The 13,511-nt window shown below is 51.3% G+C and overlaps 1 protein-coding gene across 2 annotated transcripts in view; it reads right to left on the reverse strand.

Annotated features, from left to right (window-relative positions):
* The window catches only part of ldd (lipid droplet defective), a 38,453-nt gene that overhangs the window by 9,637 nt on the left and 15,305 nt on the right, over positions 1 to 13,511 (reverse strand). Inside the window, exons 19-46 of one of the 2 annotated variants that reach the window (XM_019841614.2) lie at positions 12,852 to 13,490; positions 12,552 to 12,764; positions 12,316 to 12,398; positions 12,068 to 12,230; positions 11,809 to 11,990; positions 11,080 to 11,703; positions 10,695 to 10,825; positions 10,295 to 10,617; positions 10,005 to 10,200; positions 9,603 to 9,743; positions 9,174 to 9,494; positions 8,561 to 9,062; positions 8,297 to 8,417; positions 8,013 to 8,203; positions 7,760 to 7,898; positions 7,443 to 7,650; positions 6,476 to 6,616; positions 5,217 to 5,406; positions 4,699 to 4,896; positions 3,936 to 4,448; positions 3,342 to 3,526; positions 2,886 to 3,153; positions 2,562 to 2,661; positions 2,342 to 2,484; positions 2,061 to 2,261; positions 1,257 to 1,437; positions 971 to 1,083; positions 54 to 879 (exon numbers count right to left, since the gene is read on the reverse strand). In XM_019841614.2, the coding sequence (XP_019697173.1) occupies positions 54 to 879; positions 971 to 1,083; positions 1,257 to 1,437; positions 2,061 to 2,261; positions 2,342 to 2,484; positions 2,562 to 2,661; positions 2,886 to 3,153; positions 3,342 to 3,526; positions 3,936 to 4,448; positions 4,699 to 4,896; positions 5,217 to 5,406; positions 6,476 to 6,616; positions 7,443 to 7,650; positions 7,760 to 7,898; positions 8,013 to 8,203; positions 8,297 to 8,417; positions 8,561 to 9,062; positions 9,174 to 9,494; positions 9,603 to 9,743; positions 10,005 to 10,200; positions 10,295 to 10,617; positions 10,695 to 10,825; positions 11,080 to 11,703; positions 11,809 to 11,990; positions 12,068 to 12,230; positions 12,316 to 12,398; positions 12,552 to 12,764; positions 12,852 to 13,490 (7,236 nt within the window). The remainder of the gene's footprint in view (positions 1 to 53; positions 880 to 970; positions 1,084 to 1,256; positions 1,438 to 2,060; positions 2,262 to 2,341; positions 2,485 to 2,561; positions 2,662 to 2,885; positions 3,154 to 3,341; positions 3,527 to 3,935; positions 4,449 to 4,698; positions 4,897 to 5,216; positions 5,407 to 6,475; positions 6,617 to 7,442; positions 7,651 to 7,759; positions 7,899 to 8,012; positions 8,204 to 8,296; positions 8,418 to 8,560; positions 9,063 to 9,173; positions 9,495 to 9,602; positions 9,744 to 10,004; positions 10,201 to 10,294; positions 10,618 to 10,694; positions 10,826 to 11,079; positions 11,704 to 11,808; positions 11,991 to 12,067; positions 12,231 to 12,315; positions 12,399 to 12,551; positions 12,765 to 12,851; positions 13,491 to 13,511) is intronic. The other variant, XM_025303246.1, reaches the window with a different exon arrangement.

Consider the following 13,511-nt stretch of genomic DNA (forward strand, 5'->3'; position numbering starts at 1 on the left):
GCAGCACGCTCTCATTCGGCGTTATTATTCTCCGCCAATCTATTTGCACCCACCTTGGAAACGTTACAGAAACCGCAAACTTCGGCGTGGATCGTCAAACATTGATAAGGAGTGAGGAACCCGTCCAGAGCGTCGCTCTGAGAGCAATAGCCGACCTCGCCGTTGCACAGGGGCCTGTCGCCAATCTCTCTTCCTCGCAGGACTATCTTGCCGGCCGTAGGAATGATCTCCGTCGTCAGCATTTTGAAGGTCGTGCTCTTTCCCGCGCCGTTCACCCCCAGGAGACCGAAACACTTTCCTGCCTGCACGCCGAAACTTAAATTTTGCACCGCGACGTTCTTCCCGTACACGCTCCTATATTCCTTCCGCAGCTTCAGGGTCTTCAGGGTGTCGTCGACCATGCCGGCCTCGACCCTCAGTCTCTCCCTGGCAACGTCTTCGTCTTCGTGAACGACCTCGTAACTGACCTTCTGTTTCCTCACGTCCGGAAAGACCCGACACTCGATCACCAGATTCAGCACGAACAGGATTCCACCGATCACGAGCAGGAAGACGTAGTGGACACCGAGCAGGCTCCAGCCGAGCGGCGACTGATACGTGTCCATATGGAACCTCTGCAGCAGCTCGGCGGTGATGTCGTTTCTCGCTATCTCGACCAACGCGTCGCCGAGGGCGTACTGCGGGAAGATCATCAGGATGTAATGCAGAATGTTCCTCGCGTCTTCGGCGGTTTTGGTCTTGCCGACGATATCGAGCACGAGGATGGTAGCCAAGCAAGCCACACCTATGAAGGTGTTCACGCAGAAGAGCACCATGTTGGACAGGCTCGAGTCGTCGAACGCCTTCTCGGCGAGATGCGAGAACGGTATCGCCGCCCACCTGGAAGAAAATTGACGAACCTTTCGTCGGATATTCGTCCCGCGTCAAGATTCAAACGAACGAGGGTGAGATTGAATGCGACGTCACTTGCCCGAATAAAATTAGCAACAAGCAGACACCGACAAGATTATCCTTCGCCACGTACGTTGACAGGCCGAAGATCTCGAACACGACGACCGCCAGGCAAATGGCGCAGCCATACACCTGAGACAAAATATTGATGCATCGTCAACGCAAAAGAGATATTATTTATCGTTGAAGAACAATACGGAAGGAATACGAAGAGATAACTAGAAGACTGGACTAGATGGTCACTTGTTCCCAGCAGATTGAAAGCATTTTTACAGATCCCGTCTCTCGCGATTGGAATAACTCACTATGAAATCCCAAATTAAAACCGTCGTCCAATACGTGATGGGGTGAACCCCGGCCAGATAGAGTATCCTCTTTTCCTCCGATAATCGTTCTCTGACCAACTCCTTCGTTCCCTGAGCCCCGACCAGACTGAACGCTATCAAGAGCACCAGCGCCACGCCGACATCCGATACGTGCTGCAATCTGAACGCACAGACGAAACGCTCACTCGAGAGCAAATGCGGCTGGATAAAATTGTTAACATCCGCGCAACGATATTCGAGTCGACTGCAATCGCTAGGAGAGAAATACGCGTCCACGCGTCTTTTTCGCCCAATCCGTAATACACGAGCGCGCGGCACTTAACATTAATCAGGAAAGGCAAATAAAAGCGGTATCATCATCAGCGATATATATAACGATACGGACGGCGACCGGGGATCACCACGGTGAAACGTTGAAACCGGCGCCACGCCGTCGGCATGAATACCAGATGATGTGGTACGTTAATTAAAAGTAAACGAAACATCTGCACTCGCGCGCGCGTGCGAGCTGCCTCGCTCGCGCCCCGACTCTTTCGCTTCGGAAGCTTCAGACTGTACGCGCGCAAACACCTTTGCTTATCCGTTTGAACGAATCCGCGCCCGCATCCCTTTACGCGAAATTCTATAATTAATTAATTCTTGAATGTACATCTAGACACACGCGCGCGCGCGCGCGCGCACACAGTCGCGAGAACCGACGAGCAAGTGCATATTCTATTTCGGAGATGTTTTTCCGTCGTTACGTATTTACGTCTCGAGAACGAAACTAAGCTCAACGCTCACAGAGTCGTTCGATTCAGCTGATCGCTCGACAGCTTCAAGGGATGATTGAGGGTGGTTAAGTGGCCGGGCACCCCGGATGCCCGGAAGATTGCCTCGTTCAGGGCGTTCAAGTACGCCGGCATCGAGTGATGGCCTTTGTTATTATACCAAACGACGAAGAGAGGATCCTCCTTGTGGTGCGACAGAGACCAGCCGCCGTATCTGCGGGCAATTATTTGCCAAATGAATCGGACGGTGTCGTCGATGTTTCATTCGAGCGACATGGAAAAGCCGGCATTTACCGTTTCTCTATGTATTCCTGATGTGTCGAGACGACCCAGTCCAAAGTAGGTCGGCCAGGTAGAGTTTGAAGGAGACCTTCGACGGCTTTGGAGACCCCGCGGCAGCTTTGCTGGCCGTCTACGCATTCGCAGGTCCCGGTGTCCTGCGGAGAGTCGTTTAACGTGCGAGAATTCGTTTCTTGTCGGTAAATTTCATATCGCGCTAAATTTCGTTCCTTACGTTGGGTAAAGTTTGCCAGGCGCCAGCGTAATCGTCCCCGAAGCGATCGTGCAACTGCAGAGACACGTGCTGCAGGAACGGATCGTTGCTCCCGTCGATGCTGCGGTCGGGCAGAAAGAAGACAGAAGCGCTATATTAGAAAACACTGGAAAGGGAGTTCGGGCGAAGAGAAGAGAAAGATTCGACGGTTCGCGGGTGACCGCGCTGACGGTGACCCGCGATTCCCTCTCATGGCTGCCATGTTTCGACCGCGTCGTTCTCTGTCGTTTTATTAAGTCTTCGTTTCTCCTACCTACCTACCTACCTACCTACCTACCTACCTACCTGTAAAAGTAGGTCGGGTGAGTGTTGTAAAGCTTGGGAGTCAGAAGCAGAGCTGGCTCGTCCTCGGACGGCGGTCGTATCAGCGAGAACCCCATGGCGACCGCGACGAACATGGTCGGCAGAATAAGCGCGGCCAACGGCGCCCTCCAGTCCCTCGCGAAATGCCACAGTCTCTTCTTGATGATGGCTCTCATTTGCCGGAGCGGCGAGGGCTTGGACAACATCTCCGACGTGATCAGATCGACGTCGTCGTCCGGCGTGGAGATGTCTGCGCAGAGTGAAAAGCGTCGGTCGTCTCGATCGGGATTCTCAATCGGCGCGTTTACTTTCGGAAGGATCAGTCGCGCCGTCGCGCGACCTGGCCACGGCGGACTGATTGAAATCCACGAGTCGAGCCCGGGAGCGACTTTTTTAATTAACGGGAAGCAAGATTTATCGTCGCGTCTGCCCTCTCACCGACTGAGTGACTGCTCTCCAGAGTGACGACGCTGTCTTGACTCGCTTTCATAGAGCTCGATCCGCTGTCTGCTCGCGCGCACAGATCCAAGAAGACTCTCTCGAGAGTGTCGCACTCGAGCGAGAAGTGCGAGAATCCCAGCAGCTTACGGCTGTCCTCCAGCGCCTTCGCCGTTTGCGCGATGCTGCAACATGCCTTGACTTTAGCCAAAGACGCCAGATGCCGCTGTTTAACCGATTTCACCTCGAGAGCACGCGCCAGTACGATTATGGCGCGGGGCTCGAAGCCTCAAATATTTGCGGGGGCGAAATGAATTGCAAGCAGCAGAGACGGTGCGCGTTAGCGCGAATTACCGCGAGGCTAAGTGGATCGTGTCTCTCGTATTTCCTCCCGGTATCTCGTCACGCGAGAGAGACGTGTTACGACGCGAGGGAGGTAGCGCGGAGGAGCGCGAGTTTTCCAAGCCGACGCGCGAAAAAGACGCGCAGCTGGCGAAGCGCGCGGCGCGGTTAAATCAGCCCGTCAGCAATTCACTCGGAGCTCCGCTTCAAAGTAAACCGATCTCGCGAGATGAGCCTCGAAGCTTTACTCACTCATTGTTCATGCCGTTTTTCCCCTGGAAAGGCAGCGCGACGACGAATTCGGACTCGGAGAGCTCGTTCGTCGTGGAGTTCGGTACGATCTCTTCGACGACGGCGCGCAGGGCCTTCAGGCGCGCCTTATCGTTGCCGATGCCTTCGCGCTGATCGGCCGGGAACGAGACGTTCATTCGGTAGCCCCGGCCGTGAGTCATCTTCAGCGACAACGGCGAGCCGGTGCACAGGATCTTGCCCTTGTGCATCACCACGACGGTGTCGCTCAGCATGTCCGCCTCGTCCAAGTGATGAGTCGACAGGATCACGGTCCTGCCGATTCTGTGTTGGTCGATCAACCGCCAAATCCTCCGCCTCGCCGCAGGATCCACACCGGCGCCGGGCTCGTCCAAGATGACCAGTCGTGGTGAGCCGAGGAAAGCCAGAGCGACGCAGAGTCGACGCCGTGTGCCGCCCGACAAGCGTGACACCGGCTCGAGTTCTTGACGCCCGAGCTCCAAGGATGCCAGCATGCTGCGAGAAAGAACGAACGGACTCGATGGTGAAAAAGCCCGATTCCGATAGGGAAGAAACTACGAGGCTACGAGAGAGAGATTGATCCTTAAAGAGCGAAGGGATGAGAGAATCGAGTACTTGAGGTCGCGCGTGTCCGGTAGATCGTCGGGAAGATCGAGAGAGCAAAACCTGTTGTTTCTTTTTACACGTCGTTATCCTCTTTATGTCTCGCGCGTTACTTTTCGCTTCGGATCGGAGCGGATCTTACTCGTTAACGTTCTTCAGCATGTCGGCGTCATCGGCAGGCCTCTTAAGCTTCCAGTAGAAGATCATGTGCTCCCTCGGCGTCAGCGAGCCGATGAGCACGTTGTCTTGAGGACACACCCCTATGTCGGGCTTACAACCCTCCTCGCCGTTTAGGCAAATTTCACCGTCGCTCGGTGCCACCATCCCCGTGAGCATCTTGCTGTAACGAAAAAAACTGTAACGTACACACATACAGCTGGAATAGATTCCACGCGAGCGTAACGTTACCCGATGAATTATTAGAGGCATAACCATAAGCGATCAAAGTATAAAATATACCTGAACTTGTCCGCAGAGATAAGGTTTATTTTTTACGCGATAAGTTGGGTAAAGCTTAAGATTTACCGGTTCATGCACCAGGGGGAGCTCAAGCGGAAACTGATAGAGCCAACTGATAATCCTCCAAGTACTACTTGATCACTCTTGGGTGTCCGAAATATGTCCTAAATAAACTTGAGAGCTTTGCAAAACTTGACGTACATAATAGTGGTCTTTCCCGCGCCGTTTCTGCCGAGTAAACTTGTCACTTCGCCCTCGCAGAGCTTCAAAGTGAAGTCGTCCACCGCGACCACGTCACCCTGCTCGGTGCGATAAACTTTCTTGACGCCCTCGAACTTCACGCCGATCTGCTTCTCGGTGACGGTCAAACTGCTGATATCGCTCTCGTCGTCTGGGTGCGGCAACAAACGACAGCTCGTTCTTACATCGTATCAAGCGTTCTTACGTCGCTTGCATAATCGAAAGCAAGCACCCTGTCAATTTTACGGCTACACTTTCAAGGAAGCGAGTTAAAAATTGTTTTCTAAGGGGAGGCAATTTCATACCGACATAGACAAATATCTCAGCCTGGGCTGAACGTAATGCCGACGCCGACGCATCGAGACGAGTCACTTGCCGAGGGGGAAGCAAGCCACTCTCTCCTTCATAACTCAAGCTGCCTTTCATGCGATCCGTGCGATGCATGCAGTGCAGAGAAATCGTACGAAATTTGCGCTACATCGACAACAAAAAATAATTGGGACAGGATATTCTCGGATGACTGCGCTCGATACTCTCGCAAAATACTCTCGCCAGGCAGTCCTATCGAAAAATTCTGAAATAATTGAGGGGAATTGAGGGAAAATGGGAAAATATGCAGAGCACGCAGAAAGCTCACACACACACACACACATATCACATTCACATGCCAAAGTCCCACCGTCAAATTGGACATGAAAATAAGCGCTCCGTGATACAACGCAATATGAAAATGCATGATGCTCGATGATGCGCTTACGGCGAGAATTGAGAGAACAAAACGTGACGCTACGAGGTTGGGATTGCACGAGAGATTAATTAACAACGCGAAAACGAGTCTCGCCCACTGAAAAATTATCCACGAGTTTTCTCGCGACCGCGCGATGAGATCGAGAGAACGGCGCGAGATCTCGCCGGGATACGGGAATCGATGAAAAATTCGTCCTAGGAATGCCGAAGTTCCGCCGAAGTACGGCGTCGTAGCGCGCGCGCGCGCGGCTATGGAAATTTTTGACGATAATTTCCCCCGCGACCTCGTTGCGCAGGGAGCAAAGTTTCTAACCGGGTTTACCCTGCCGTCTGTCTGTCACGAGAGTTCTCTCTTACTCTCGCCTCATGTGCCAGCCAGAGACACGTCGGGAAAAGCAAGCCGAAAACTTTGGTGCGCGCGCGCGCGCGCGCGCACCTTACGAGACGCGAGGCGGAGGAGAGTGCTGCGATACCTTGGTAAGCGGCTGAAGGATGGAGAACGTCGTTAGTGAAATAGAGGTTGTTGACGAAGGCGAGGTAGCTCGGCCTGCCATAGAGAGAACGTGTGTTGGACCACCACAAGCTACGGCACCTCAAACCGTGAAAGCACCTGCCTGGAAAATTATCGGTAATGCTCCGTTCGTTTCGCAGATAACTCACCGAGTCGCGTCCCTTCGCGTCGATTCTCTTAAGCGACGCGCTTTCGTCGGGTCCGCCCGCTGGACTTTTTTTTTTTCTTTTTCCTCACAGGTGCATCTCGTGATTATACGGGAGGGGTGTGAGAGTGTGTGTACGTGTGTGCGGGGTTCGCGAGAATGTGACGTGCCGCGTACCGTCGCTGGTACGCGTGGTGGTGTCGTTATTTTTTCTGTGAAAGAGAGCCACGCGAGGGGAACGGCTTCTTCGGGCTTCACTCGGAGTCGGATCGATTTTCTCGAAATATGCCGCGGCGGAATCGCTTTTGCATCTCAAGCGCGAATGATTATTGAGCGAATCTCGCGGAGTCTCCGACGGGCTGAAAAGCCCGTCCATCCCACCGCGTGACTCTGTACGAATTTTAGTAATTGTTATCGACGAGAGACAACATTGTGTCACGAAGACATGGGGGATTGAGATACACACGCACAGAGAGAGACGACAGATACGCTATTCTGAGGGAGTTTCACCTACACCGGAAAGATCGAGCGAAATCTGTGAAAAATTGTCTCGTTAATCAAGATGATTCAACATGATGTCAGCGACACATTTGCAAGTTCGATATCACGCACGAGAAGAAAAAATAAAAGAGAAAAAAAAACACTGAACTGGGAAAAGTAGTCAGTGCGTCAGTATCGCCTAGTTTCTACTCTTGACACCTCCACCAGCCGAAATGTCAGACTGTTCACTTCCGGAGCGAGCTCTAAGAGAGTACGCGCGCGAGTCGCCGTCTCGGATCTCTACCTGAATTGGTGTATCTGCTGATGAGGTAGCCGATCACAGCGTACAGGCACCCGTCGAACGCGATGGTCAGCAGCACCAGTCCCAAGGACATCGGATCACCAGGACTCGACTCTTCCCAGATGTGTTCCCAGGAGAGGCCGGTGCCCTGAACCTCCTTTCGCACGACGTACAAGCAGCCGTAGCAGAAGCTGGTGGACATGCTCAGGCACTGAAAACGCCCGAGAGCGTCGCTTCATCGTCGAGCCATCATCGATCACGTGCACTTTGCACGCTCACCGAGGAGTAAACGGAGACTAAGCTGGCGGGGCTCAACTCACGATTAAAAGTTTGTATCCGAGTCCGAACACGGCCTCCATCGCGATAACAATGACGTACGGCATGTACGTTAACAGGAACATGACGATCGTGGTAACCGCGGCGAGGCTGGCGGAGCTGAACATCGTCGAGATCATGTAGCTGAAATTTAAGTGAGCGAAGATTAGCGACGGTCGAACCCGGAACGGAGGAGGCGCGATCGCGCGTGCGCAGCCACGTGTTCGAGAAGTTGCGGAGAAATCGTGCTTCACTCACCAGAAGGTCACTATGGAGAAGATATAGTCGAAAAGTAGGATGAGAATCAGCAAAGGATTCGATCGCGGCAGGATCCTGCCGGCCAGCAAAATCGTGGCGATCGACAGCATGACGATCGACAGCTCGACGAAAGACGTGATGAACCAAGCCAGGGTGTTTCGCCATGGCTTCAACCCCATCACGCTCATCACCTGAGGACAAGAGCGGCGTTTCTCCGTGAGAAACTAACGGACGAATTTCAACATACTCGTTTCTACTTTCCTACGCATCAATGATAATCGCACCATAGCATTTTGCGACTCCGTCTCCCAAACGATATGACGGACGGCTGCTCCAATGCATATCATTAACGCGAAGAAGAAGCACACCTGCAACCCTTGGGACTCGTAGAGCGTCGTTTGGAAGCTGCAAAGTTCCAACGGAATCTTTCATTTTCATCAAGAAACTCAGCCGCGAGCAGCACTCGAGACTTCGAGCAGCTACTGTCCTCGCCGCTGTGCATTCTGAGGACCTGACGTCCGCTGAGAATGATTTCTTCGTTTACTCACGGTGTGTATTTCCAGCAAGGATACGGCATCTGTTGCGTAATCGTCCTCCAGTTGAGATATTGACGAGCCTTCACCTTGATGATCGCACGATCGACGGAGTCTTGAAGTTGCACGAAACCACGGAGGTACCTGAGGTGTTCGATGAAACTGCTCTCTGGACCGGGCATCCAAAATTGATTCTTTAGTCGCGTGGTGGACGGCACGTAGTCCACGTCCATGCGGATCTTGTAAGTGATATTATCAGGTAACTCCAGGAGGTGATCCGAGGATCTTTTGGAGCGTGGCGAGGAGTCGCTGAGGAAAATCACGCCGGCCAAGAACTCGTTGGTGTCGGTTAAGCGGCTGGCAACCGCCTCCAGTTCCGCTTCTGTGGCGAATCCTATCGTTCTGTTCACCAGCACACAACCCATCATGTCGTTCAACATGCCCACCATCGAGATCAGCTTCGTCGATCTCTTTAGCCGCCACGCGATCTCGCTGAGATTCAGCTCCGAAAAGTCGCCTGCGCAACGATCGCAAGAATGTGTGTTTGAACATTTCTAGAATCTCTCCTTCTTCCTGGAATTTTACTCCAGGAAGTCCTGAACTCGACACTCGACAATGTGAACGATACCTTCGAAATTGCCGCCTCCCATTGACTTGACCGCGACTTTCATCACGTCCGAGGCCAAGATGCTCTGTAACTCCTTCAAACTATCGCCCATCTCCGACAGACTGGCCAGAGACTTGAGAGTCTTCTCGAAACTATTCATCAGCATGCTGAAGTGTTCCATCTGCACGAAAGTTTCATTCGTCAGCGCCATTATCTCGGCGATCGCTCTAGTATTGGGCGCATAAAGAATCTGGCCGCGTAACAGGGGCTTAACGTACGACCAGATGATCTTGCCGCCGGGCATAGCGAGCACATCTTTGTATGTCTGTCTGCAGAAATCATCTGCAACGAAGACAGTTATGTTAGGACGGTGACTTGTTTTTCTTTTCGCTCTCGATGCGATTAGTCGACGCGTGTCGAATCGACATCGTCTTCACATCTTTCGCTTACTTGGCAGAGAATCGAGCTCCTTCCGATCATACGCCTTGTTGCTGTCCTCCAGGCTGGTGATAAGTTTGTAAAATTGTCCGTTGTCTGATATCAGAGTCTTACCGCAGAGCATCTCGCTGGCATCCTTGAGAAATTGCGAATCTGCAGAAGAATCACAGACAGTATTGAGAGTACGAGAGAAGTTCGGCTCAATTTCGGCTGAAGACCGACCGGCTACCTGCAATAACTTTGAAAATATGCAAAAATATGCAAAAGGAGATGTTAGATACAAAGAAGTTGTAGGGTTTTAAGTGACGCGTCACATAGCGATATATAGTATGATTTAAAAAAATCCGTCATCCTTTAGTTAATCCGGGATATCTGTCTTAAGCCCTTGTATCACTTTATTTATATGCGACTTACTGGACATGGTGGTCCCCTCGGTTTCCTCATCGTTGTTTTCCTTCATCTTTGTCTCGGAAGGAAAGCCTGCCGTTAGTTTGTCTTTGAAAAATGGAAACAACTCCGAGGCAACGCCGAGATTGTCCAGCACAACTTTCCCTTCGGTCTCGGTTAAGTTCGCGTTGGCCAGTATGTTCTTTACGTTGGCGCTCATTAACTGTGAAACGGAAGGAAGATTCTCCAATTTTTGCGACCGTAACCGACGTAACCGAGACACATATTGAGGTCGATTCCGCGCTAGCCGTACTTACATTTTTAAAGATGTAACCAAAGTTTAGGTTCTTGAGCAACGTGATGGCGATGTTTTGCGTTTGCGAGTCGTTCAATTGGCAAAGTGCGGAGCTAACTTCATCGACAGTCACGCGGCTGTTATTGAAATATAACATATCGCCGAGTTTCTCGGGCGAGCAGATGGAGTCTTTCAGACTAATTGCGCCGCGCTCCTTCATGAAGACCGAGATCATGTCTACCTTGGCCTCGGCCAGTGTGTGAAGAATCTCCTTGGTGACGTTAATCTTGTCCATTAGAAACGTCCTCACGACGTCCCAATTGTCGAACATTTCCTTGATAACGTCTGTGGGATCCAAATGAGTCAAGTTAGGAAACATTGCGGAGTGTGCGATCTGACGAAATTTGCGCGCGGCTCGTTACATTTCATGTTCAGCAGCCCCAAGTTCTTGAAAATCTCCATTGATTCCAATGCCGTGATCATGCTGTGCAGATCATCGATTACTTCTTGATCCTGCAAGAGCGGCTTCATGTCGTCGAGGAGTTCCTTCATCCTACGAGTAATACATTACACCTGTGTCTTTAACTGCAAGCATTCTCGATCAAGCGTCTCTTGAAGAAATACTAATTTTGCACTTATCAAGGAACAGGAAAAGAAGGAAGAGATACCAAAGAGTACAATAACACTGCGATAATAGACGTATTACTGTGACATTGAATTTTGTAAAAGCTTATCGCCTGACACATTCGACATAAAAGATACGAGGCCGATTGGCAAAATTAAAACAAGAGGTCAAAGTATACTCACCCGTCAAACAGCTTATCGATTGTCTTATCGTTCAATATGTTGATTATACCATCGGCGAGGTCGGGAACTCCGAGAACGTTGGAAACGTCCTCGAAATCTATTTTACTGGCGACGTCCAGCAGATTGCCGCCTTCTCCGAGGACCGTGGACAGATGACGCAGGATTTCCTTCAGCCAGGTGAGGTCCCAGGAGGCCTGCGAGCGCCAAAACGGCTGCTGCCGACTTATGAGCTCCACATCCAGGCTAAGGGCCAACCGGCTCGAAATATCGGACACCGTCGGATAGTTGGCTGCCTTCGGGTCGTAACGCAAAACCTTGTCCGCTCTCTTCGAGCTGAGAAATTCGTACAAGATACTCGCGTTCCGGCAGTCGTTCTTCGTGCGACACGCACTCGCGTTGACTTTGCTGACAATCGCGTTCACGTTGATTGTGGCATTCGGCAACAGAGCGTCGATCTCAGCGAGGTCGGACTTCTTCACCACGTCGCGCAATGGTATCCAAATCGGCACGTGATTCTCGGCCAATCTCGTCAAGTCGTTGATGTTCTCGTGATACGCCAACGAGTCCAAGAGGTAAACGTTCTTTTCCAGCATATCCAGTATGCTCAGCAGCAACATGACGTATCTGGAAAACGACGGATTATTACGCAGCGATTGGTAGGGCGAAAAAATTCATCAGCAATTTTTGCCACGGTCTTTGCTACGACGGAAACGGCAAGTGAGCACGTACAAGCCTGGTCGGGAATACGCAGGGCTGCCGATGAATCTGTCGAAGCACTTGGTCGCCTCCTCGTGGTACGTCTCATTTTGGAAATCGATTATAATGTTGGCGACGTGGCGCAGAGTGCTCTCGAGCGTGTCCAGAAACTCGTCCAGCGTCTTATTCTTTTTCAAATATTTGTAATCCTTGACCTAATGGGAGATTTTGCAGCGATCGATAAGTGGCTCTTCACGCTCACGGTTTCATTTACAGTCGCTCGTACCCTTACCATGGTGGCCGTTTTGTTCCAATTGAAGTCATTCGTTAGGACATTTTCTATCTCCGATATCTTCAGGCGATTCAGCTTACAGAGGAGCTTCGTGTAGAGAGTGTGGTGCGACAACTGCGAATTTAAAATCTCTATCGGAAGCGTCACGCACCACGAGCAGTTTCTAAAACCACGATTAAACGGCGGCTGTTATTTCTCTGCTATCAATGCTGTCAATCGTCGTTTCTCCCAACGGTGTGTTCACTTACTTGACATCGAAACTAGTCTTCAAAATATTCTTCAAGAGCGACATTGTTTTCTTCACCATTGAATCCGCGAAAACTCTCATGTCCTACAATCGTCAATGAATAAGTACTTTTCGACATTGTGAACGAATCCGTGTCTAACATTCGACGGCCGATTGTTGATTATAACAAACCCACGAAGTAAGAGAAGTATTTAATAAACCATCTCTCGAAGATCGCAACACACGCGTTACACACACCTTCCTTTTGTATTGCGCGACGAAGTCCTTATAAGTGCTCTCCTCGAAGGACGTCCACCACGTGGGGATCTTCAGTTGCCTGTTACCTTCCGACGAGATTCCGCGGATCAAAGTCGTCTGGAATCCCTGCAACTTCTGCAGCAGCTGCATTTCGCTCGTCGAGCCCGAAACGCTCGAACCGGTCGTGTTAGTTGCAAATTGGCCGTCACTCCGCTACGAAGGTAAAGATATTTTTAACGTTCGATCTAGACGCGATCTAGAGAGTTATCATGAGCCAAGCGATCGGCGATCGGACATTACATTGTACTTGTAATCGAACGGCAAGATATCCGTCCACGTCAGACCCTTGTCGCTCATGACGATCTTCTGGCAGAAGTTGGTGATGCTGGACAATATTCCCTTCCTCCTCATGTAGCTCGGTGGAATCAGATAGCGATCGATATCGCAAGGATGTAGCTCACCCGACAAGAGCCTCTGCAAGAAATCGTCCAGTCGCTCGGACGAGACGAAGGTTTCGACGGCGGTGATCAGCAGATTAGGCATATCCTCCACGAGGTTCAGCAGCGGCTTGAGCTTCGAGCTTTCGTGCATGACGCGAAGCTTCTGCCAAATGTCTCCGCCGGAAGCGAGCTCGATCACGGATTCCAGTAACTGCAACAGCCTGCCGGCGTCCATGTAGTAGCGGTGGTGGTCGTACTTCACGTCGAACCTGTACCAGGACGAGTGCTGGTACTCGTGGATCCAAGATTGTTCAGACTTGAGGATTAAGGCCCAGGTCTCGTTGGACAGATTCTGCCACGTCGTCACGTTGAAGATGTTCGAGCTGAGACTCAGCCCCGGCGAGGTTCTCGTGATGTTCGACACGGTGTCCAATAACTTTGTCAACGACATCACCAGCGACGTCGATTTCAGGACATTTGTTTGACCTACGATAACGTCCTAGCGCAAAATAAGAAGATG

This window comes from Harpegnathos saltator, unplaced genomic scaffold (assembly GCF_003227715.2).
Source record: "Harpegnathos saltator strain DR-91 unplaced genomic scaffold, Hsal_v8.6 scaffold539, whole genome shotgun sequence".
NCBI lineage: Eukaryota > Metazoa > Arthropoda > Insecta > Hymenoptera > Formicidae > Harpegnathos > Harpegnathos saltator.